General features: G+C 37.7%; 7 protein-coding genes across 7 annotated transcripts; 3 read left to right on the forward strand and 4 right to left on the reverse strand.

The window, feature by feature from the left end:
• Positions 1-1,004: 1,004 nt before the first annotated feature.
• On the reverse strand, positions 1,005-2,830 carry LOC133999181 (hemoglobin subunit alpha-1-like). The gene is made up of 3 exons (XM_062438366.1): positions 2,674-2,830; positions 2,345-2,552; positions 1,005-1,216 (listed from the first exon to the last, which is right to left on the reverse strand). The coding sequence occupies exons 1-3, from the start codon at positions 2,766-2,768 to the stop codon at positions 1,088-1,090; spliced, it is 432 nt and encodes a 143-aa protein (XP_062294350.1). The 5' UTR covers positions 2,769-2,830; the 3' UTR covers positions 1,005-1,087.
• A 9,269-nt stretch (positions 2,831-12,099) lies between these two features.
• LOC133998953 (hemoglobin subunit alpha-1-like) lies at positions 12,100-12,920 on the reverse strand. Its single transcript, XM_062438017.1, has 3 exons — positions 12,823-12,920; positions 12,530-12,737; positions 12,100-12,236 (listed from the first exon to the last, which is right to left on the reverse strand). Exons 1-3 carry the CDS (start codon positions 12,918-12,920, stop codon positions 12,108-12,110), a joined length of 435 nt encoding a protein of 144 aa, XP_062294001.1. The 3' UTR covers positions 12,100-12,107.
• Positions 12,921-13,976: 1,056 nt separating this feature from the next.
• Positions 13,977-14,720, forward strand: LOC133998943 (hemoglobin subunit beta-2). The gene is made up of 3 exons (XM_062438001.1): positions 13,977-14,068; positions 14,241-14,463; positions 14,566-14,720. The coding sequence occupies exons 1-3, from the start codon at positions 13,977-13,979 to the stop codon at positions 14,692-14,694; spliced, it is 444 nt and encodes a 147-aa protein (XP_062293985.1). The 3' UTR covers positions 14,695-14,720.
• Positions 14,721-15,921: 1,201 nt separating this feature from the next.
• Positions 15,922-16,738, reverse strand: LOC133998968 (hemoglobin embryonic subunit alpha-like). The gene is made up of 3 exons (XM_062438036.1): positions 16,641-16,738; positions 16,348-16,555; positions 15,922-16,056 (listed from the first exon to the last, which is right to left on the reverse strand). The coding sequence occupies exons 1-3, from the start codon at positions 16,736-16,738 to the stop codon at positions 15,928-15,930; spliced, it is 435 nt and encodes a 144-aa protein (XP_062294020.1). The 3' UTR covers positions 15,922-15,927.
• Positions 16,739-17,789: 1,051 nt separating this feature from the next.
• On the forward strand, positions 17,790-18,542 carry LOC133998974 (hemoglobin subunit beta-2). Its single transcript, XM_062438044.1, has 3 exons — positions 17,790-17,890; positions 18,063-18,285; positions 18,388-18,542. The coding sequence occupies exons 1-3, from the start codon at positions 17,799-17,801 to the stop codon at positions 18,514-18,516; spliced, it is 444 nt and encodes a 147-aa protein (XP_062294028.1). The 5' UTR covers positions 17,790-17,798; the 3' UTR covers positions 18,517-18,542.
• A 1,207-nt stretch (positions 18,543-19,749) lies between these two features.
• Positions 19,750-20,565, reverse strand: LOC133998969 (hemoglobin embryonic subunit alpha-like). The gene is made up of 3 exons (XM_062438037.1): positions 20,468-20,565; positions 20,175-20,382; positions 19,750-19,884 (listed from the first exon to the last, which is right to left on the reverse strand). The coding sequence occupies exons 1-3, from the start codon at positions 20,563-20,565 to the stop codon at positions 19,756-19,758; spliced, it is 435 nt and encodes a 144-aa protein (XP_062294021.1). The 3' UTR covers positions 19,750-19,755.
• A 1,051-nt stretch (positions 20,566-21,616) lies between these two features.
• LOC133998981 (hemoglobin subunit beta-2-like) lies at positions 21,617-22,369 on the forward strand. Its single transcript, XM_062438056.1, has 3 exons — positions 21,617-21,717; positions 21,890-22,112; positions 22,215-22,369. The coding sequence occupies exons 1-3, from the start codon at positions 21,626-21,628 to the stop codon at positions 22,341-22,343; spliced, it is 444 nt and encodes a 147-aa protein (XP_062294040.1). The 5' UTR covers positions 21,617-21,625; the 3' UTR covers positions 22,344-22,369.
• The last annotated feature ends 765 nt before the right edge of the window (positions 22,370-23,134 follow it).

The raw sequence follows: 23,134 nt of genomic DNA on the forward strand, positions 1-23,134 counted from the left end.
GAAATGAAGGTTATCACACTATCTGTGTGTGTGTGTGTGTGTGTGTGTGTGTGTGTGTGTGTGTGTGTGTGTGTGTGTGTGTGTGTGTGTGTGTGTGTGTGTGTGTGTGTGTGTGTGTGTACAATAACAACAGAAAACAACATAAAAAGGTGCATTACATATAAATGTAAAATATGTATGTTATTTTATAAAATCTTATATTTTGAATGAATTTAATGAATTTACACATGTATACATACATACACATACACACATATATTCTTTAATTATTTTGAATGCACCTTTTTATGTTGTTCTCTGTTATTATTGTGTATACATATATTTGTGTGAATGTGATCAGGGCATTCCTGCAATATATATATATATATATATATATATATATATATATATATATATATATATATATATATATATATATATGTGTGCGTGTGTGTGTGTGTGTGTGTGTGTGTGTGTGTGTTTGTGTGTGTGTGTGTGTGTGTGTGTGTGTGTGTGTGTGTGTGTATATATATAAATATATATATACATAATTTATAAGAATTGATATATATATGAATTCAAAATATAACATTTAATATAATAATAATAGCACACATATTTTTTAAATCAACTTTAATCCACATTTTTCTTTTGTTTATTAAGTGTTTATTAAATGTATCCAAAATGTGAATAGGACTTAATAACTAATTCTCAAAATGGTAGTATTTTACTTTGACGAAGATTCTTGATACTTCTTTTTGTAGTTGTAATAGACATTACGTCTCTTAAACGTTTTGTTATTCTTTAGCTTTATAAGTAAGAAGATTTTTTTGAATGAATTCTGCATTCATTCTTTTCCTTTAGGAATTTATAATGCTTGTCTTTTACAAAAACCTTCTGCTCTTTATATGTTCCGATTAATAATGAAATATCGCTGTATTGGTTTCATGAGTGTTATTGATTTGAAGCATTTTACCAGCAAGAAAAAAACACACTTAACTACAAAAACAACCGGGACAATTACATTGCTTTTGATCATTTATTCATCTTCAGACTTGGTGAGCGTGTTGAATTCCACGCTGCTGTCCCGTCAATCTTTTCCAGCTGTTTATCTGTATTTCTCAGACAGGGCACGAGCCAGAGCAGCCAGGAACTTGTCCAGAGCCACATGGACCGCAGGGGTGAAGTCAGCGGGGAACTTGATGGCCATGACCACAAGGATGCAGTGGCCGAGGATCTGGGAAAAGACGATAATGATTTTTAATCCCTCCTGCTGTCTTCCTGTCGACCGTGCAACTTTTTTCTTCCCCGGGTCAAAATCGACCCTGTCTGGTTTGAGTGTTTATAAAGCATAAGGTATAAATTTACATACCTATATAATAATGCATAATATATAAATTATACATTTCTATATTAGACCTTTTTAGCCAACATTCAAACTAATTACCACAGGTTTTACACATACTTTTGGAAATTGTGGCCAAAAGGCCTCATTTAAATAAAATGATACGTCAGTTTCTCAAGGTTAAGAAGATCATAAACCCTGTGCTTCTTCTTACATCTGTTTGTCTCCGTTTTGTTTTATTGTTCTAATTTAGAAGTAGGCTCTCCGTTGTATATTCAGGATGAGAAGGGTAAGATGGCCACAACTAACTTCTAGTGTGCATCATTGATTTTCATCACCCAGTTTCCGTCACATCCCTGTTTACTTTTCCTTCTTGCACACTTTGCGCTTTAATGAAGAACTCTGCAAACGCTGGATCCTAGATTAATCTTATGTTTAATTGCACCTTTAATTAAACCTTTGATATTTTGGTCACATTTCTTTCTAGTGTGTGTGTGACCAGAATTCATTAATTTATATGTAGACTAAACGTAATCCGGAAGAGACTCTGACATGCGCTGAGACTTTTTTATTTGAAGTGAAACAAATTGAACGCGCTGACTTAAAGCTTTAAGGGTGAATGGTTGATCAGGGTTGGACTGGTGTTGCCAACATTTTTTTTTTTTTGACGGACAATCACAAAGTATGAAAACTCCTGTTCACCTATTAACGATTTCAAACCCTAAAATGACCACATATATCTCAAATCCAATATGCTGGAGTAGACAGTGAAAAACCTGCGGATGTCCAAATAATTCCGTATACTGCACTGTGCCCGAGGTTACTAATGATGACACATCCTCAAATAAACACATTTGGCCACAAATAGAAATAGAGCACATAGAGATATAGCTTACTTTACATGGCTATTTTGTGTGTTTAATTGTGCACTTTGGGGAACCTGTGAAATGAATTGTTCCCTAAAGTACCACAGTTTACTGAATTATGGGATGTGTGCTTATCAGGATCAGTGATATATACCTTGAAGTTGGCGGGGTCCACTCTCAGGGTGAAAGCGTGCAGCTCACTGAGGGAGAGAAGACCTCCTTTCAGATCATCGATCTTGGACACAGCATCAGCAACTCCACCCATCACGGTCTTTCCGTGCTTCTTCACCGGGGCAGAGCCAGGGCTCACGTCCTTCCAGTGGGAGAAGTAAGTCTTGGTCTGGGGGTAAACGACCAGCATCCTGCATAGATACATACGATTGAGTGAATTAGTTAGTAGTGGGAGTAGTAAAAGTAATGCATTAATAAGTCAATAAACACACATATCACGAACAGTACCAGTCAGTTATGGGTCATATTTACCTGCCCAAGGCGTCGGCGCCGATCTCGTCGGCCTTGCCGGAGACCTTACCCCAGAAGCCCTTGACTGCGGCCTTGTCCTTGTCGGTGAGACTCATTTTGCTTGTTAATTGGGTTTAGTTGCAGCAAACTGAACTTTGGGGGGTTTATATATATGAGGCAAGGCATGGGCACACCCGGGCCACCTACGAGATAGGCTGTGTGGCATTTGGATGGACTCCAAATGGCATTACATTGCAACTTGGATGAGATAAACACACAACGGAAAAATGAAAAAAAAAAACACCTTCTCAAGACTTATCCGAAGTCCAGTTTGAAATACACACGAAACCATAGTGTAATATTTAAGTATCAATTTAAATGTTTCTGCTTTCATAAAATGTAAGAGGTTCGTTAAAAATGTGTGGGCCAACTTATGAAACTGCAAAACAAAAAGACCCACTGAAAACAACACATTTAAAGTATATTATAAGAGTAAGTATTCTGGTATTAGTATTGGTAGGGAGTAAAGTTATAACCTCGCATTTAGATTTGTGCCAAACTGGAAACAAGCTGTTTTTTGTTGCACAACATGAAGAGTTAAAACAACCCTGAAGTGGCATATTTTATATAAATAATCTTTAGTTTTGACGAATCCAAAATTCACTAGTTCTTAGGTCAAAACATGTTTTTTGACTCTGGTTTTAAGCATTTTATCTTTATTTACCACATACTTCTGCACAATTAATGCTTGTTCATGTTGTTTACAGCATGCAATATGCTATAACAAATTTAAAAAAAAGAAGGGAATTGTGTGTAAATCAACATTTTATAGAAAATATATAGTAAATAGGTGACAGACCAGACCATTCATAGGTGACAGACCAAACATGTTGATTTGGAGGTCGAGTTTCTGCAGTTAATAAATAATAAATTGGGTCTCCAGTTGACCTCAAAGTGGCAAGGTCATTCTCTATTTGCTGCCAATTAATGGCGTTCCCGAGGCTTATCTAAAGGGGTGTTGGAGCCTCCAAAGGGTGGATCCACCAAGAGGGTAAAAGATAAATTAGATAAAGTACACAGTAGCTGATACAGACTGCAGCGCAACTGGTATTTCTCGGTATGGTTGTATAATATTACACTCTCCATTTAATTTAATTAGAGTGTTGTAGATCTGGGTCTGACCTGCGTTTAGGTGATATTTTCTTAAAACTAAAGCTTTCTTTGACTATTGGGAACCACTGAAGTGTGACTGATGCTTAAATTCAAATGGCTCAATGTGTAGTATTTTCCAGATAATGGACAAAAGTCTTCAAACCTTCTTTCATGTCCTATTTGCTGACTTTGGCTCACACTACCAGCTGATTCGCCTCAGTTACAATGGGTGGAGACTTAAGAAAGGAGGGCATGAAACAATAGGTCACATCTGTTCACATCTGCAGAAACACAGTCAGACAACACGGTGTGAACGGACACGGCAGAGGTCTATTGGACCTTTCACTTCAGCCAGGTAAAAACTAAATTATCCAGCCATATACGAATACTTAACAAACATAAATGTACATCTTCGGCAGCTATCTATTCATTCGTCAACTGCTAAATTTGCAGACACAATCGCTCATAATAAGCCTATATTTCTTATTTTATATCGAGCAGCGCAGGACCCACCTCTGTACGCGGCTTAACATTACTCCTTATTTAATTACAGATGGTATTTGATAAAGAACACAAATAACAGATTGTTGATTAAATATTATGTTTTTCTTTAGGATTCCTGCTCTTTCCTATGTGCAAACAGTCGAGTCCGTGGCTTTGTGATTGCTCTTACATATCCTAAGCATCTGTACTCTATGGTAGTCCTATATGCCTGGAAAAACTGCAAAATTGTATTTTCTTTACTTGGCTTTATGGCAGCGATACTTTCCGTTTCATGTCCAAAGACCGGTGTCATAAAACAAGCACAGGCAAGCAAACATCTTAAGTATACAGGGGAAAAAACAGCAAAATCCTCCTTTATTTAGTGGGTTTCTCTCAGTCTCTCTTCTATGTTAAAGAAAATCCATATGACGTTAATACACCTGTCACTGGCCAAGCCAGCTCTATCAGTGATTTGTGGTGTGGTACAATTAGCGACCTATTACGTACTTATGTATGCCGTAGCCTATAACCGCTGATTTTCCTGGTAGGCCTACTATTAAAAAAATGTCTAACACAGTCAACATTTCTAATTTGATGCTGTTTAAAGTTAGGCTACATCAACTTGAAAGTGCATACAAAAATAAAAAACAAATTCGACAAACTCGGAGCACATAACATGCTGATAGGTTAGTAAGTAGTGTTATAAAACGGGTTGTTCAATTCTTGCAATCTGATTGGTCAATAGTCGTGGCATTAGCAGCTCTATAGCAAGCAGGGACGATCCAGAACTCCACCTACCTTTGACCACCATGCCAAAGCTTTCGGGTGTGGGCCTCGAAGCAAGAGAGGCAATGTCCAAATGTGAGGGCTGTCTCCATAACTATCGGCGACATGCGCGGAGAAGGTGGAGCACCATCATCAACACACAAAGCAGCACATCTCCTAACAAAATGAGCAGGCCTGCAAACACTTTGCAATGTGACCCCGGTGAGGTTGGACAGTGTTTCCATGGATGTACAATTAATGGGAACGTTCATATAAACGTGAATACACTCTGGTTTGATCACTTTATTAAGGTTGCATAACAACCACCGGAAGGGAACTATTCTCTTGTAAATTGCTCTTGTAATGTCATTGTTATTTAATAAAAAAACTGTTTTTATGGGATTGTGTCTATAATGTCTGTATTGTAATATTTGGTGGTTGTTTTATAAAAGCGATATCTCATTCCTGGCGGTGGTATGTTTATTATCACAATATACCACAGCCAGATAAATAAATAGATAAATACATTTACAGGGTGTAAACCTTAGAATACAGCGCAGAACATAGACAGAGCACTTGGGTTTACATTATGGTGTTGGGACGCCCTCCAGTGGACATGCAACGTCCGTACTGCAACATCCATAGAACATTCCTGAGGAAATTTTTCTGAAGAATTGGAAACCTGACGCGTAAGGAGCACAAAAAAGACACAAGCATGAATAAATGAATACAGAAATATCCTAAATAAAATTTGATGTATGGAAATGTGAAAAGAAACTCAATACATTAAATTAATTATGTAATTTTTCATGAAAAATAAAAAAATATATATTTATTTGTTTGTTTGTTTATGCTTATGTCATTTTTTGTGCTGTGAGACTAGCTATGCACCAAAGGCAAGAAAATCGAATAGTAAAAAGAAGTAATCTAAAGTAAAGTCAATGTTATAAGTAGAAGATGGGTTGGTTGTCACATTCATTAGATCTCGGTCCCTAGATGGCGCTGTTAAAAAGTGTTGGTACTGAAAGCTTCTGAATTTGGGTGAGATGCTACTTCAAAGGTCAGTTCTGGAGTAAACTGCTTGACATTGAGATGAGAGGACGTTTAGCGTTTTTCACTTGAACATGTAAATATACAGCTCTTCAGTGTTTCTCTTCTAGGCTTTTACACAATGAGTTTATGATAAAACAATAATTACCACTAAAAAGTATGAAGAGTGCGATAGTTTAGATAGTTTTTTCTTAGTTACGTTACATGTGGTTGTTAGCTTTGCTGGTAACAAAAAATCGCAGTGTGGTGCTTGTCACATTCTCTTTGGGGTTGGTTGTCACATGTTGGCATATACATGTGTGATATATCTATTAGTTTATTTCTTTTTAGAGAGCAAAATGACCAGGAACTTTGTCAGGAAGATCAACAAGGGCCAGACTCCAGAAAATGTAAAGCTCAGGGAAGCCAGAGAGGTTAAACTGCACAATATTGTTATATAAGGATTAAAAAATGCAAAAACATATTTTTCCTGTTTATGTTCTCTTGATGCAGCAGATGTTGTTGAGGTTGTTGTATTTCAATAAAACTAAACATTAAGAGCTGTACACCTGATTACAAGTATGGAGGTTAGCATAGGCCAAATGTGCCAATGCCGTGCATAGCAGGCAAACTAATAATAAGAACAACGGTTGTGTTTTGTACCTTTGTTGCCAACACAACTTCTACCTCAAAAATACCAAAATCAGGGCCCAGGAAGAATGACTATTAATGTGAAGCACATAACCTGGAAAAACATAACTTGTTAGATCAGTTTTCGTTGTTGTTGTTTTTTTAAAGATACCTTTTAATAGGTTTTAACTTATTACAATGGTTTTTGCTGTTTTCCTGCCCCTTTGCACAATTGTCAGTTGGTGTAATGTTTTTTTTGTGTTTTGTATGTTTTTAATGTCTTCATGATATGGTGTGTATTGTTTGTATTTTTAATGTATTGGAGGAAGCCGAAGACACAGTTTCAATAAGGTGGACAATAAAGTTGATTCAATTCAGTTCAATTCGAGCTTGGTACAAATAGTCAACCATTACTCTGCCAACTCAATAAAACTCAATCTTGAAAGCATCTCTAGACTCCTGCCTTTTACTGTAACTGTACTTGGGTCCATATACATTGGTCAACAAAGCAAATTAAGACTAGAAATATCTAAATATGAGTTTTATTCTTTTTTTTTTTTCTACCTAGAACAGTTAAGGTTAGCTCTGTAGTAGTACTGACAGTTCAACGCATAAACCACTGCACAAAGAAACTTCTGCCAGATAGCTTGGACCTGAGGTGTAAGGGCTCCTGAATTTGCAGATGGTAATGGTGATGCAGTTGGCAAACTGCTGTGAACAAGACAGAGAGACATTATGGAGGCTGTGGTGGAATGTGGTCCATAGTTTGACATACATAAATATATAAAGTATTTGTGAAATATGTATTTCACTACAAGTATTTTTTACTCTAAAAGTACTGGGGTCCATGTCAAGCTCTTCTTAGCTCAACTAGCTCAAGTAGCATTATGCAACTTTGGCATTATTCAAAACAGCAGTGGCAGTCCATATGTCTCCAACAGTACAGAAACACTGCTGGATCCAGAGGCAGATGATTGAAACTCTGTGAGTGTAAGGGATAAAGTTATTTTGCATAGAAAATATTGGGCTATTTGTATTTTGCATACCTTTGTTAGGCCCTATATGATTAATATTATGTTATAACTATTATTATTAAGTATGTATCTATTTTACATGTCAGTGGGTTTTATCTTCCATGTTATGCATCCTGTGTATTCTAGTTTCACTAAACTCTGTTCTAGGGTAAGGTGAAAGGGGCTTATTTTGGTTATAAGAACAATGGTTAGTTTGTATCTTTTGGGAAAGGAAGGTACTGTTTGCTTTAGAGACTTAGGAACCGATTGTATACAGTTTTCACTTATTAAGTCTCCAATTACCACCACTGAAGTGTATATTCAATGTATTTTATCTTATTTTATTATTTGTAGGGTTTATTTATGTTACATGGGTGCTAAGGTTGGTGGATGGAAAGCTTGAGAAAAAAGACGATGTGTGTTTTAACCTCCAAAGCACCACTATAGGGTATTTCTTTGTGGTTGTGCCTGACACAGATAAGACCCACAGTGAGTGTAAACCTGTGGGAAGAAATTCTGGGGTAAGGCTTATTTTGGTTAATCAAGACCGGTGGTGAGTCTGTGTCCATTGGGAAAAGGGACTTTCTGTTTGCTTATGGCTTCAGAGACCGAGGCACCGATTTATGGATTGTGTACACAGGGCAAGTTTTCACTTATTAAATCTCAGATAACCACCACTGAAGTACACATTCTATGTATTACATTTTTATTTTATTTTATTCTTATTTCTATTAATGTTATCAAGTGAGTTTTATTTTCCATCTTATGTACATTTACATCATTTTATGTTCATTCATGTCTTTTTTAAATTTCTCAACCCAGTATGATTGTTGTAAAGCACTTCAAGCTGCAGTTTTTTTGTATGAAGGTGTTATACAAATAAAGTTATTATTAGGGCCCTATTGAAATTGTAATGTTTATTATTAGGGCCCGAGCGGCGACTGCAAGTCGCCTGGCGAAAGCCCTATTGAAATTGTAATGTTTATTATTATTATTATTATTATTATTAGGTGCCCGAGCGGCGACTGCAAGTCGCCTGGCGAAAGCCCTATTGAAATTGTAATGTTTATTAGGGCCCGAGCGGCGACTGCAAGTCGCCTGGCGAAAGCCCTATTGAAATTCGTTCATGCCCCAACGTGCAAGTGACCCCAAATTGCAAGTGACCTCAAAGTAATCAAGTAATCAAGTAATCATGTGGTATGGAAGACCCCCGGGGAAAAATGCTATATTGAAATTGTAATGTTTATTATTATTAGGGCCCGAGCGGCGACTGCAAGTCGCCTGGCGAAAGCCCTATTGAAATTGTAATGTTTATTATTATTAGGGCCCGAGCGGCGACTGCAAGTCGCCTGGCGAAAGCCCTATTGAAATTCGTTTGTGCCCCAACGTGCAAGTGACCAAAAAGTGCAAGTGACCCCAAAGTAATCAAGTAATCAAGTAATCATGTGGTATGGAAGAAAAATGCTATATTGAAATTGTAATGTTTATTATTATTATTATTATTATTATTCTTCCGACATTTCGTGCCCCAATTTCGCCCCCTTCCCAAATGCGAAAATGCTTATACTTTTGCACGGACGTCCGGCCTCATCCGAAATTCGATATTTTTGGTTGGTCGCACATGGTCGACGCAGAATGGCGGAATAGCGCCCCCTACAAAGTCCAAAAATGCCCATAGGGAATTTTGCTAACTTTGTCCTATGCTCACAAAATTCGGTACACATATGTATTATACCCACATATGCAAAAAAGCCTCTTGACCTCATGACCTCAACCCAACAGGAAGTCGGCCATTTTGGTTTTGATTTTTCCCGCCTAAAATTAACTCCTCCCATAGCGTTCGCCCGATCAAGTTCAAATTAGGTACGCAACATCTCCAGACCTAGTTGAGCTTAAGTTGTGCTCTGCGCATCCATAGGTCAAAGGGCGTGTCTGCCAGGGCTCAACTAACTTTGGCGTGCTCGCCATGTACATACGAGTGGCTCTCACGCCTACATACTTCATCCAATCAGCTTCAAACTTGCTGGACATGATGATGGCTCCACCCTGAACGTCCCGATATATTAACTTCCCACGTAACTCATAGCGCCCCCCGGTGGTAAAAGGAAGTGAACTTAAATTCATGAAAAATACATAGTTGACCCAATCAACTTCATTCCACTTCTAAAACATGCAGAACCAGTTGGTGAAGCTACATTATGAACACTGTGAAGCTACGAGTAATGGCGTCCCTGTGGGGGCGTGGCTACCATCAATTCCTCGCCATGAAAATACGTTTGGCTTTTTGATGGCTTTATTGAACACGTATCATCATGAAAATTGATACACAGGTACAGGGTTGAGACCTCTTCCATCTGATAGGGGTGTCGCTCATGTCGCCCCCTAGTGGAAACAGGAAGTGCCATTTTTTGCATCAACATTGTCCGATTTCCACGAAACTTCACATGTGTGATGAGGGACTGAACCTGAACACACCTGCATGCATCCCATTACTGCCCCCTGGTGGATGAACCATCAACTGCTCATAACTCCCTCATGCTTTGTCCCATTTCCAAGAAACTTCACATGTGCGATGAGGGACTGACCCTGAACACACCTGCACGCATCCCATTACTGCCCCCTGGTGGATGAACCATCAACCTCTCATAACTCCTTCATGCTTTGTCCAATTCACTCCAAACTTCACATGACTGATGAGTGGCCGCCCTGAACACACCAGACCACACCAGACCATATGTGTAACTACCTGTGACTGCCCCCCTACTGGATGAACCCCCCTACTGGATTTTTCTCACTTTCTGCTTCACGCCACAGCCCCGCCATGCCTCAGGCCCCGTGGTGGCATATGTGAGCGAGGGCCCGCCATCGCCGCTTGCGGCTTTAATTTATTATTATTATTTTCCTGTTGGGATGATAGTGCTGACAATAATTTATGGCATTTTCAAGAATCCACGAGAGCTGTAAAGTCGGTCAGGATAACTAGAAGTGGGATGTTATCATTAATTGCATATCAAAATGTCAGGGATAGAAAGCCCTGGATATTAATATATACAAAGATTGTGTGATAAAGACTGTGTGGGATGTTTCCAACTTGGACCAGAGGCAATGAAGAAAGGCATCATAAGCAGTGTGCCACTGTCAGTAGGTGCTGAGGCATTTGAGGATGTTGAAGCAAAAAGAATGAAAAGATTCAGAAAAGGGAAAAATGAGAGAGAGAGAAATGTCTATATATTTGACCTTTAAAGAAGATGTACTGGATGATGTACCAGAGCAGAAAAAGAATGAAGCAGAACAAAATGCCTGCATGGACAAAAAAGGTTTTTTGGCATTCATTGCCATGGTTATCAATTGCCCTGTTGAAATGCAGGGGAAGTAAATTGTCTTATTTTGAGAGTAAATGTGAAGAGAGTAGTATGAATTCATGTTTGAAATGAGGCATATTGTCAACTTCAGTGTTGTTGAGTGTGGACAATTTGTATTTTTCAATGAGTTTTTGCAGGCCTACTTATTAATTCCCATCATTATTACAAACTTGACAATATAGAAAAAACAAAAAACACAAAATTATGATGACACGGGACACAATGAAAGCCTAATTGTGCTGGACCACCACTAAACTCATGAAATAATCTAACTGGTGCAGATGCCCTTATCACTGTTGCAAACCCATAACATTGTGCTTGATTGGCTCACCACCCATCAGATCACACGCCACCACCCATCAGATCACACGCTTTTGGGAGGGGAACAGCTGAGTTACATCTGGGGCTGTGAAGCATCCGTTGCAACCTATTTTTAACTCAGCATTCTGTTAGAGTTTAAGTTACAACGTCACTGAATGCTGACTACCATCACCCCATCAAGTTTTAAAAATAGGACTTGGTAAGGTATCATTTGATTTAATAATAAGAACAATAGTAACAGTGATGATAATTGTTTTGTTGTTTTTAATATTAACATTGCTATTATTCTTATGTTTTGGTTTATTGTATAATAACCCATATTGCATCAAATTGTGACTTTAAATTACTTTTAAATTGATTTTAACTGTAATTATTATACATGTAATGTCATTATTTTTGTAATTTTATTTTTATAGTATTTATATACATGTAATAATGATATTAATGTCTTTGTTTACTTAAATAAAGCATGTTTACTTAATTACCTCTGATTCTGGTTTACCACAATATTCCTGAATTAATTTTTTATGAGTGTCCTCATTTTGATATACCACTAGTTTATCATGTTGTTAAACAGACTGGAAACACAATTGAACCTTGATGTGGAAAATAATCACAAAAAAAACATTTTTTTTCATGCATTTATTTAGTATATGCAGAGTAAACTCATGCTGCAGTCTCTATCTTCTTCTCCATCTGTTTATCTGTATTTCTCAGCCAGAGCCAGAGCCAAGGCAGCCAGGAACTTGTCCATAGCCACATGGACCTCAGGGGTGAAGTCTTTGGGAAACATGATGGCCATGACCACAAGGATGCAGTGGGAGGCAATCTGTGAACAGAAGATAATCACATAGATGTTACATATATGGAGTTTTTATCTCCCCATCCACACATCTGTCCCAGATGTTTGCTGTTACAGTTGTTGTTCATTCTGTACTCCATTCTTCATATGTACAGTATACATCAATTTGAACACTGCAGGTTTTTCTGAATGGAGCAGAATTATCTACACTGTACATAAGGACATTATGTGTCTGGTAATGACAAATGAAGCTGTTGCGAGTCTTGAGACCAAAGTTTGAGGAACAGATAGCATCATGAATGAATCAGTTGAATGTGCACCTTGAAGTTGGCAGGGTCCACTCGCAGAGTGAAGGCATGCAGCTCACTGAGGGAGAGAAGACCTCCTTTCAGGTCATCGATCTTGGTCACAGCATCACCAACTCCAGCCATGATAGTTCTTCCATGCTTCCTCACGTTTTCAGAGCCGGGGCTCAAGTCCTTCCAGTGGGCAAAGTAAGTCTTGGTCTGGGGGTAGACGGTCAACAACCTGGGTAAAAAAAGGAAAAAGGTGAGTATGAAAATGAATACATCAGTGTTGAATTTTACATCAGTCAGTTTTAGGTCATATTTACCTGGAAATAGCATCCATACCGATGTCGTCAGCCTTTGCAGACACTTTACTCCAGAAGGCCAAGACATTGGCTTTATCCTTAGCAGTGAGACTAGTCATCTTGCTTGTTGTTTAAGTTTCGCTGAGTGCTCTGTAGCCCGAACAATCGTGGTTTTTATAGTTAAAACAAAGCATGGACACACCCAGGACCACCTCCAAGATATGATGCAGAGGGCGTTTCACGTTAGATTGCAGTCATGACATAAACAAAAAAAAATCTCCCTGTGGTGGCCCCAGAGCCTCTTTGAGTTACAACACTTAATGTCAAACATTGTTTGATAGCAATGTACCTCATTATTTAACATATGTTTTTCATGTAGATCTATGTACACAGCCGGGGCAATCGCGTTCTATGAGCAGCTACTGGCATTGATAAGGGAATTAAAAACCACCATATGAACATATTCATAGCAATAATACAATTGTGATTAAAATCTGAAGATAATTTTCACAGAGTACCATTCAACAATGTCATCCTATTAAAGGAAAACACCCTTGATGTGCTGCTTTATTTATGTTGCATGAAGAAAGAAGAACTTGTAGTGACTAAAGTTCGCACTGAATTGAATGAAATGGTGATTATAATCAAAGACCTGATGGCTAAGCATTTCTGTCTCCAATGAGCAGTCTGGAAAATATAAATGATGGTGCAGCTGACAGTGTCAAAGTATTTACACAAAGATTGTTTTGATCGTTGTCCAAGGTGCTGATGCTAAAACCTTTTTTACGTTGTTATTGTGCAGTCTGTGGGTAAAACTGACATTTTGCTACTGTTTGTCAGGTTTATGCATATATCAGGCTGTGGCTATACCACCAATTTGTGATAATTTCAATTTTATGAATCAATGTGACTCTGAGGGCGATTGTATTATTTTTCCTTGTTGAATTGGGGGGCCCTATGAGTGGGTGGGGTATGCTTTTTATCTTAGGCTATGTTTTGTCTTTCACAGAAACAATCTGAGTGCTGCAGATAAACTTATCATTGTTGTAAATGGCCGGCCCACCAACCAACCAATCACACGCTTGAGAGCGGAGCAGGGTTGCTTTAAAAGGTGCATCTGGTGCCGGGCAGTGCAGTATCCACACATACGCACAGGACAATCTAAAGCTACCAAAATGGTCGAGTGGACAGACTTTGAGCGCACCACCATCCAGGACATCTTTGCCAAGATGGACTATGAGGTCGTGGGCCCTGCAGCTCTTTCCAGGTGAGGTGTGTTTGTTATTTTGCATTAATTAGAGTGAACATGAGACGTAATGTTTATGACACCATCGACAAGGACTTATTTAAGGATCAGTAATATGTATACTTTGTCAGTGCACAACTTACCTGAGATAATGACAAACAAGTTTTTTGTAATGTTTTCTTTTCTTTTTCAGGTGCCTGGTCGTCTACCCCTGGTGTGAGAGGTATTTCGGTAATTTTGGAAACCTCTACAATGCCGCTGCTATCGCTGCAAACCCGATGATTGCCAATCATGGAAAAACTATCCTGCACGGTCTGGACCGGGCTGTGAAGAACATGGACAACATCAAGCAAGAATATGCCGAGCTGAGCGTGCTGCACTCGGAGAAACTGCACGTGGACCCTGACAACTTCAAGGTAATGGGTTACGGGATAGTTGTGACTAATGTTATCTATATTCAATAATCAGCCCAACTATTATGTTGTTGATGTTGATGTTTTGTGCCTGTTGTGTTGCAGCTGCTGGCTGACTGCCTGACCATTGTGGTTGCTGCCCAGATGGGAAATAACTTCAATGGAGAGGTCCAGGCAGCTTTTCAGAAGTTCCTGTCGGTGGTGGTGACCTCCCTGGGAAGGCAGTACCACTAGAGAGCTGCAACAGAGGACCATCACATGCTGAGATGTTTTCATCCTTTCTCAAAAGCAAATAAAACACTGAGCATTTTCAAAACGTTGTTTGTCTGTAATTGCACGAAAAAAATGAGACCAACATGATAATGTAACAGCGTAACTGAGATAGTAAAAAGTGAGCTTTATACACAGGATTATAATTAAGAAAGGGACAAAAACGAAGATAAAATGTTAAAGTGATAGTCCATGTGCATATCATGAGAGCAACCTGTTGTTAACTCTGCATTCTGCAAGAGTTTAAGTCACAGCATCAGTGAGCGTCAACTATCATCAGCCCATCTAGTTTTAAAAATAAGACGTATTCATTTAATTGAATATTAATAATAATAATAATAATAATAATAATAATAATAATAAGACAATAATGATTACAGTTTTATTGTTGTTAATATTATCATTGTAATTGTTCTTATGTTTTGTTTTATCATACAAAAACCTGACATTTCATCCATCTGTAACTTTAAATATCATTAAATGTAATTATATATTGAATATAATTATTTATAATATTTATATACATGCAATACTAATTACATTGTATTTTGTTTTACCACTATATTCCTTAATTCATGGAATCTTTGTAATACTTTATAATAAGAGTACAAATAATATAGTTAAATAAAATGTATGAATGAATGCAGGATGTATCATTAATTTGTTCCTCTTTAATAATAAATGATTAAGTCACTGATTTTATCTGATTAATTTACATTGAATAGATAGTCAATTAATGAATATTATTCATAGTTACTTCACACATATATTAACAGTTTTATACTCACAGTTACTGTGAGTATTAGATTAAAACAAAATACAACATAATTGTGTAAACCTTTGGGAAAATATATAAACTTTACATATTTATAGTATTGGGATATTCTGATGAAAATATTGCATTATCGGTAAAGCGTAGATTACTAAATATTTTCACATAGGGAAGACATTTGTAGATATAATTAATTAAAACAAATTTGTTTTGTTTTGTTAAACTTTGGTAAAATATATGATCTTTATGACTGTCCCCACTTTGATATTCTGCTATTTTATGGTGCTGTTAAACAGACTGGAAACATAATTTAACCTTAATGTCTAAAGTAATCACACACAAAAAAATGTTTTTTTTGTTCATGTATTTATTTAGTATATGCAGAGTAAACTCATGCTGCAGTTTGCGTCTTTTTCTCCAGCTGTTTATCGGTATTTCTCAGCCAGAGCCAGAGCCAAGGCAGCCAGGAACTTGTCCATAGCCACATGGACCTCAGGGGTGAAGTCTTTGGGGAACATGATGGCCATGACCACAAGGATGCAGTGGGAGATAATCTGTGAACAGAACATAATCACATAGATGTTACCTATATGGAGTTTTTATCTCCCCTTCCACACATCTGTCCAAGATGTTTGCTGTTACAATTGTTCATTCTGTACTCCATTCTTCATATGTACAGTATACATCAATTTGAACACTGCAGGTTTTTTCTGAATGGAGCAGAATTATCTACACTGTACATAAGGACATTATGTGTCTGGTAATGACAAATGAAGCTGTTGCGAGTCTTGAGACCAAATTTTGAGGAACAGTTAGCATCATGAATGAATCAGTTGAATGTGCACCTTGAAGTTGGCAGGGTCCACTCGCAGAGTGAAGGCATGCAGCTCACTGAGGGAGAGAAGACCTCCTTTCAGGTCATCGATCTTGGTCACAGCATCACCAACTCCAGACATGATAGTTCTTCCATGCTTCCTCACGTTTTCAGAGCCGGGGCTCAAGTCCTTCCAGTGGGCAAAGTAAGTCTTGGTCTGGGGGTAGACGGTCAACAACCTGGGTAAAAAAAGGAAAAGGGTGAGTATGTAAATGAATACATCAGTGTTGAATTTTACATCAGTCAGTTTTAGGTCATATTTACCTGGAAATAGCATCCATACCGATGTCGTCAGCCTTTGTAGACACTTTACTCCAGAAGGCCAAGACATTGGCTTTATCCTTAGCAGTGAGACTAGTCATCTTGCTTGTTGTTTGAGTTTCGCTGAGTGCTCTGTAGCCCGAACAATCGTGGTTTTTATAGTTAAAACAAAGCATGGACACACCCAGGACTACCTCCAAGATATGATGCAGAGGGCGTTTCACGTTAGATTGCAGTCATGACATAAACAAAAAAAAATCTCCCTATGGTGGCCCCAGAGCCTCTTTGAGTTACAACACTTAATGTCAAACATTGTTTGATAGCAATCTACCTCATTATTTAACTTATGTTTTTCATGTAGATCTATGGACACAGCCGGGGCAATCGCGTGCTATGAGCAGCAACTGGCATTAATAAGGGGAAATAAAACCACCATATGAACATATTCATAGCAATAATACAATTGTGATTAAAATCTGAAGATAATTTTCACAGAGTACCATCCAACAATGTGATCCTATTAAAGGAAAACACCCTTGATGTGCTGCTTTATGATAATGTTGCATGAAGAAAGAAGAACTTGTAGTGGCTAAAGTTCGCACTGAATTGAATGAAATGGTGATTATAATCAAAAACCTGATGGCTGAGCGTTTCTGTCTCCAATGAGCAGTCTGGAAAATATAAATGATGGTGCAGCTGACAGTATCAACGTATTCACACCAATATTGTTTTGATCGCTGTCCAAGGTGCTGATCCTGAAACCTGTTTTTATGCTGTTATTGTGCAGTCTGTGGGTAAAACTGACATTTTGCTACTGTTTGTCAGGTTTATGCATATATCAGGCTGTGGCTATACCAACAATTTGTGATAATTTCAATTTTATGAATCAATGTGACTCTGAGGGCGATTGTATTATTTTTCTTTGTTGAATTGGGGGGCCCTATGAGTGGGTGGGGTATGCTTTTTATCTTAGGCTATTTTTTGTCTTTCACAGAAAACAATCTGAGTGCTGCAGATAAACTTATCATTGTTGTAAATGGCCGGCCCACCAACCAACCAATCACACGCTTGAGAGCGGAGCAGGGTTGCTTTAAAAGGTGCATCTGGTGCCGGGCAGTGCAGTATCCACACATACGCACAGGACAATCTAAAGCTACCAAAATGGTCGAGTGGACAGACTTTGAGCGCACCACCATCCAGGACATCTTTGCCAAGATGGACTATGAGGTCGTGGGCCCTGCAGCTCTTTCCAGGTGAGGTGTGTTTGTTATTTTGCATTAATTAGAGTGAACGTGAGACGTAATGTTTATGACACCATCGACAAGGACTTATTTAAGGACTAGTAATATGTATACTTTGTCAGTGCACAACTTACCTGAGATAATGACAAACAAGTTTTTTGTAATGTTTTCTTTTCTTTTTCAGGTGCCTGGTCGTCTACCCCTGGTGTGAGAGGTATTTCGGTAATTTTGGAAACCTCTACAATGCCGCTGCTATCGCTGCAAACCCGATGATTGCCAATCATGGAAAAACTATCCTGCACGGTCTGGACCGGGCTGTGAAGAACATGGACAACATCAAGCAAGAATATGCCGAGCTGAGCGTGCTGCACTCAGAGAAACTGCACGTGGACCCTGACAACTTCAAGGTAATGGGTTACGGGATAGTTGTGACTAATGTTATCTATATTCAATAATCAGCCCAACTATTATGTTGTTGATGTTGATGTTTTGTGCCTGTTGTGTTGCAGCTGCTGGCTGACTGCCTGACCATTGTGGTTGCTGCCCAGATGGGAAATAACTTCAATGGAGAGGTCCAGGCAGCTTTTCAGAAGTTCCTGTCGGTGGTGGTGACCTCCCTGGGAAGGCAGTACCACTAGAGAGCTGCAACAGAGGACCATCACATGCTGAGATGTTTTCATCCTGTCTCACAAGCAAATAAAACACTGAGCATTTTCAAAACGTTGTTTGTCTGTAATTGCACGAAAAAAATGAGATCAACATGATAATGTAACAGCGTAACTGAGATAGTAAAAGGTGAGCTTTATACACAGGATTATAATTAAGAAAGGGACAAAAACGAAGATAAAATGTTAAAGTGATAGTCCATGTGCATATCATGAGAGCAACCTGTTGTTAACTCTGCATTCTGCAAGAGTTTAAGTCACAGCATCAGTGAGCGTCAACTATCATCAGCCCATCTAGTTTTAAAAATAAGACGTATTCATTTAATTGAATATTAATAATAATAATAATAATAATAATAATAATAATAATAATAATAAGACAATAATGATTACAGTTTTATTGTTGTTAATATTATCATTGTAATTGTTCTTATGTTTTGTTTTATCATACAAAAACCTGACATTTCATCCATCTGTAACTTTAAATATCATTAAATGTAATTATATATTGAATATAATTATTTATAATATTTATATACATGCAATACTAATTACATTGTATTTTGTTTTACCACTATATTCCTTAATTCATGGAATCTTTGTAATACTTTATAATAAGAGTACAAATAATATAGTTAAATAAAATGTATGAATGAATGCAGGATGTATCATTAATTTGTTCCTCTTTAATAATAAATGATTAAGTCACTGATTTTATCTGATTAATTTACATTGAATAGATAGTCAATTAATGAATATTATTCATAGTTACTTCACACATATATTAACAGTTTTATACTCACAGTTACTGTGAGTATTAGATTAAAACAAAATACAACATAATTGTGTAAACCTTTGGGAAAATATATAAACTTTACATATTTATAGTATTGGGATATTCTGATGAAAATATTGCATTATCGGTAAAGCGTAGATTACTAAATATTTCCACATAGGGAAGACATTTGTAGATATAATTAATTAAAACAAATTTGTTTTGTTTTGTTAAACTTTGGTAAAATATATGATCTTTATGACTGTCCCCACTTTGATATTCTGCTATTTTATGGTGCTGTTAAACAGACTGGAAACATAATTTAACCTTAATGTCTAAAGTAATCACACACAAAAAAATGTTTTTTTTGTTCATGTATTTATTTAGTATATGCAGAGTAAACTCATGCTGCAGTTTGCGTCTTTTTCTCCAGCTGTTTATCGGTATTTCTCAGCCAGAGCCAGAGCCAAGGCAGCCAGGAACTTGTCCATAGCCACATGGACCTCAGGGGTGAAGTCTTTGGGGAACATGATGGCCATGACCACAAGGATGCAGTGGGAGATAATCTGTGAACAGAAGATAATCACATAGATGTTACCTATATGGAGTTTTTATCTCCCCTTCCACACATCTGTCCAAGATGTTTGCTGTTACAATTGTTCATTCTGTACTCCATTCTTCATATGTACAGTATACATCAATTTGAACACTGCAGGTTTTTCTGAATGGAGCAGAATTATCTACACTGTACATAAGGACATTATGTGTCTGGTAATGACAAATGAAGCTGTTGCGAGTCTTGAGACCAAAGTTTGAGGAACAGTTAGCATCATGAATGAATCAGTTGAATGTGCACCTTGAAGTTGGCAGGGTCCACTCGCAGAGTGAAGGCATGCAGCTCACTGAGGGAGAGAAGACCTCCTTTCAGGTCATCGATCTTGGTCACAGCATCACCAACTCCAGACATGATAGTTCTTCCATGCTTCCTCACGTTTTCAGAGCCGGGGCTCAAGTCCTTCCAGTGGGCAAAGTAAGTCTTGGTCTGGGGGTAGACGGTCAACAACCTGGGTAAAAAAAGGAAAAGGGTGAGTATGTAAATGAATACATCAGTGTTGAATTTTACATCAGTCAGTTTTAGGTCATATTTACCTGGAAATAGCATCCATACCGATGTCGTCAGCCTTTGTAGACACTTTACTCCAGAAGGCCAAGACATTGGCTTTATCCTTAGCAGTGAGACTAGTCATCTTGCTTGTTGTTTGAGTTTCGCTGAGTGCTCTGTAGCCCGAACAATCGTGGTTTTTATAGTTAAAACAAAGCATGGACACACCCAGGACTACCTCCAAGATATGATGCAGAGGGCGTTTCACGTTAGATTGCAGTCATGACATAAACAAAAAAAAATCTCCCTATGGTGGCCCCAGAGCCTCTTTGAGTTACAACACTTAATGTCAAACATTGTTTGATAGCAATCTACCTCATTATTTAACTTATGTTTTTCATGTAGATCTATGGACACAGCCGGGGCAATCGCGTGCTATGAGCAGCAACTGGCATTAATAAGGGGAAATAAAACCACCATATGAACATATTCATAGCAATAATACAATTGTGATTAAAATCTGAAGATAATTTTCACAGAGTACCATCCAACAATGTGATCCTATTAAAGGAAAACACCCTTGATGTGCTGCTTTATGATAATGTTGCATGAAGAAAGAAGAACTTGTAGTGGCTAAAGTTCGCACTGAATTGAATGAAATGGTGATTATAATCAAAAACCTGATGGCTGAGCGTTTCTGTCTCCAATGAGCAGTCTGGAAAATATAAATGATGGTGCAGCTGACAGTATCAACGTATTCACACCAATATTGTTTTGATCGCTGTCCAAGGTGCTGATCCTGAAACCTGTTTTTATGCTGTTATTGTGCAGTCTGTGGGTAAAACTGACATTTTGCTACTGTTTGTCAGGTTTATGCATATATCAGGCTGTGGCTATACCAACAATTTGTGATAATTTCAATTTTATGAATCAATGTGACTCTGAGGGCGATTGTATTATTTTTCTTTGTTGAATTGGGGGGCCCTATGAGTGGGTGGGGTATGCTTTTTATCTTAGGCTATTTTTTGTCTTTCACAGAAAACAATCTGAGTGCTGCAGATAAACTTATCATTGTTGTAAATGGCCGGCCCACCAACCAACCAATCACACGCTTGAGAGCGGAGCAGGGTTGCTTTAAAAGGTGCATCTGGTGCCGGGCAGTGCAGTATCCACACATACGCACAGGACAATCTAAAGCTACCAAAATGGTCGAGTGGACAGACTTTGAGCGCACCACCATCCAGGACATCTTTGACAAGATGGACTATGAGGTCGTGGGCCCTGCAGCTCTTTCCAGGTGAGGTGTGTTTGTTATTTTGCATTAATTAGAGTGAACGTGAGACGTAATGTTTATGACACCATCGACAAGGACTTATTTAAGGACTAGTAATATGTATACTTTGTCAGTGCACAACTTACCTGAGATAATGACAAACAAGTTTTTTGTAATGTTTTCTTTTCTTTTTCAGGTGCCTGGTCGTCTACCCCTGGTGTGAGAGGTATTTTGGTAATTTTGGAAACCTCTACAATGCCGCTGCTATCGCTGCAAACCCGATGATTGCCAATCATGGAAAAACTATCCTGCACGGTCTGGACCGGGCTGTGAAGAACATGGACAACATCAAGCAAGAATATGCCGAGCTGAGCGTGCTGCACTCAGAGAAACTGCACGTGGACCCTGACAACTTCAAGGTAATGGGTTACGGGATAGTTGTGACTAATGTTATCTATATTCAATAATCAGCCCAACTATTATGTTGTTGATGTTGATGTTTTGTGCCTGTTGTGTTGCAGCTGCTGGCTGACTGCCTGACCATTGTGGTTGCTGCCCAGATGGGAAATAACTTCAATGGAGAGGTCCAGGCAGCTTTTCAGAAGTTCCTGTCGGTGGTGGTGACCTCCCTGGGAAGGCAGTACCACTAGAGAGCTGCAACAGAGGACCATCACATGCTGAGATGTTTTCATCCTGTCTCACAAGCAAATAAAACACTGAGCATTTTCAAAACGTTGTTTGTCTGTAATTGCACGAAAAAAATTAGATCAACATGATAATGTAACAGCGTAACTGAGATAGTAAAAAGTGAGCTTTATACACAGGATTATAATTAAGAAAGGGACAAAAACGAAGATAAAATGTTAAAGTGATAGTCCATGTGCATATCATGAGAGCAACCTGTTGTTAACTCTGCATTCTGCAAGAGTTTAAGTCACAGTATCAGTGAGCGTAAACTATCATCAGCCCATCTAGTTTTAAAAATAAGACGTATTCATTTAATTCAATAATAATAATAATAATAATAATAATAATAATAATAATAATAATAATAATAATAATAATAATAATAAGACAATAATGATTACAGTTTTATTGTTGTTAATATTATCATTGTAATTGTTCTTATGTTTTGTTTTAACATACAAAAACCTGACATTTCATCCATCTGTAACTTTAAATATTATTAAATGTAATTATATATTGAATATAATTATTTATAATATTTATGTACATGCAATACTAATTACATTTTATTTTGTTTCACCACTTTATTCCTTAATTCATGGAATCTTTGTAATATTTTAGAATAAGATTACAAATAATATAGTTACATAAAATGTATGAATGAATGCAGGATGTATCATAAATGTGTTCCTCTTTAATAATAAAAGATTAAGTCACTGATTTGATCTGATTAACTTACATGTATAGATAGTCA

Source organism: Scomber scombrus, chromosome 18 (genome assembly GCF_963691925.1).
Source record: "Scomber scombrus chromosome 18, fScoSco1.1, whole genome shotgun sequence".
Lineage (NCBI taxonomy): Eukaryota > Metazoa > Chordata > Actinopteri > Scombriformes > Scombridae > Scomber > Scomber scombrus.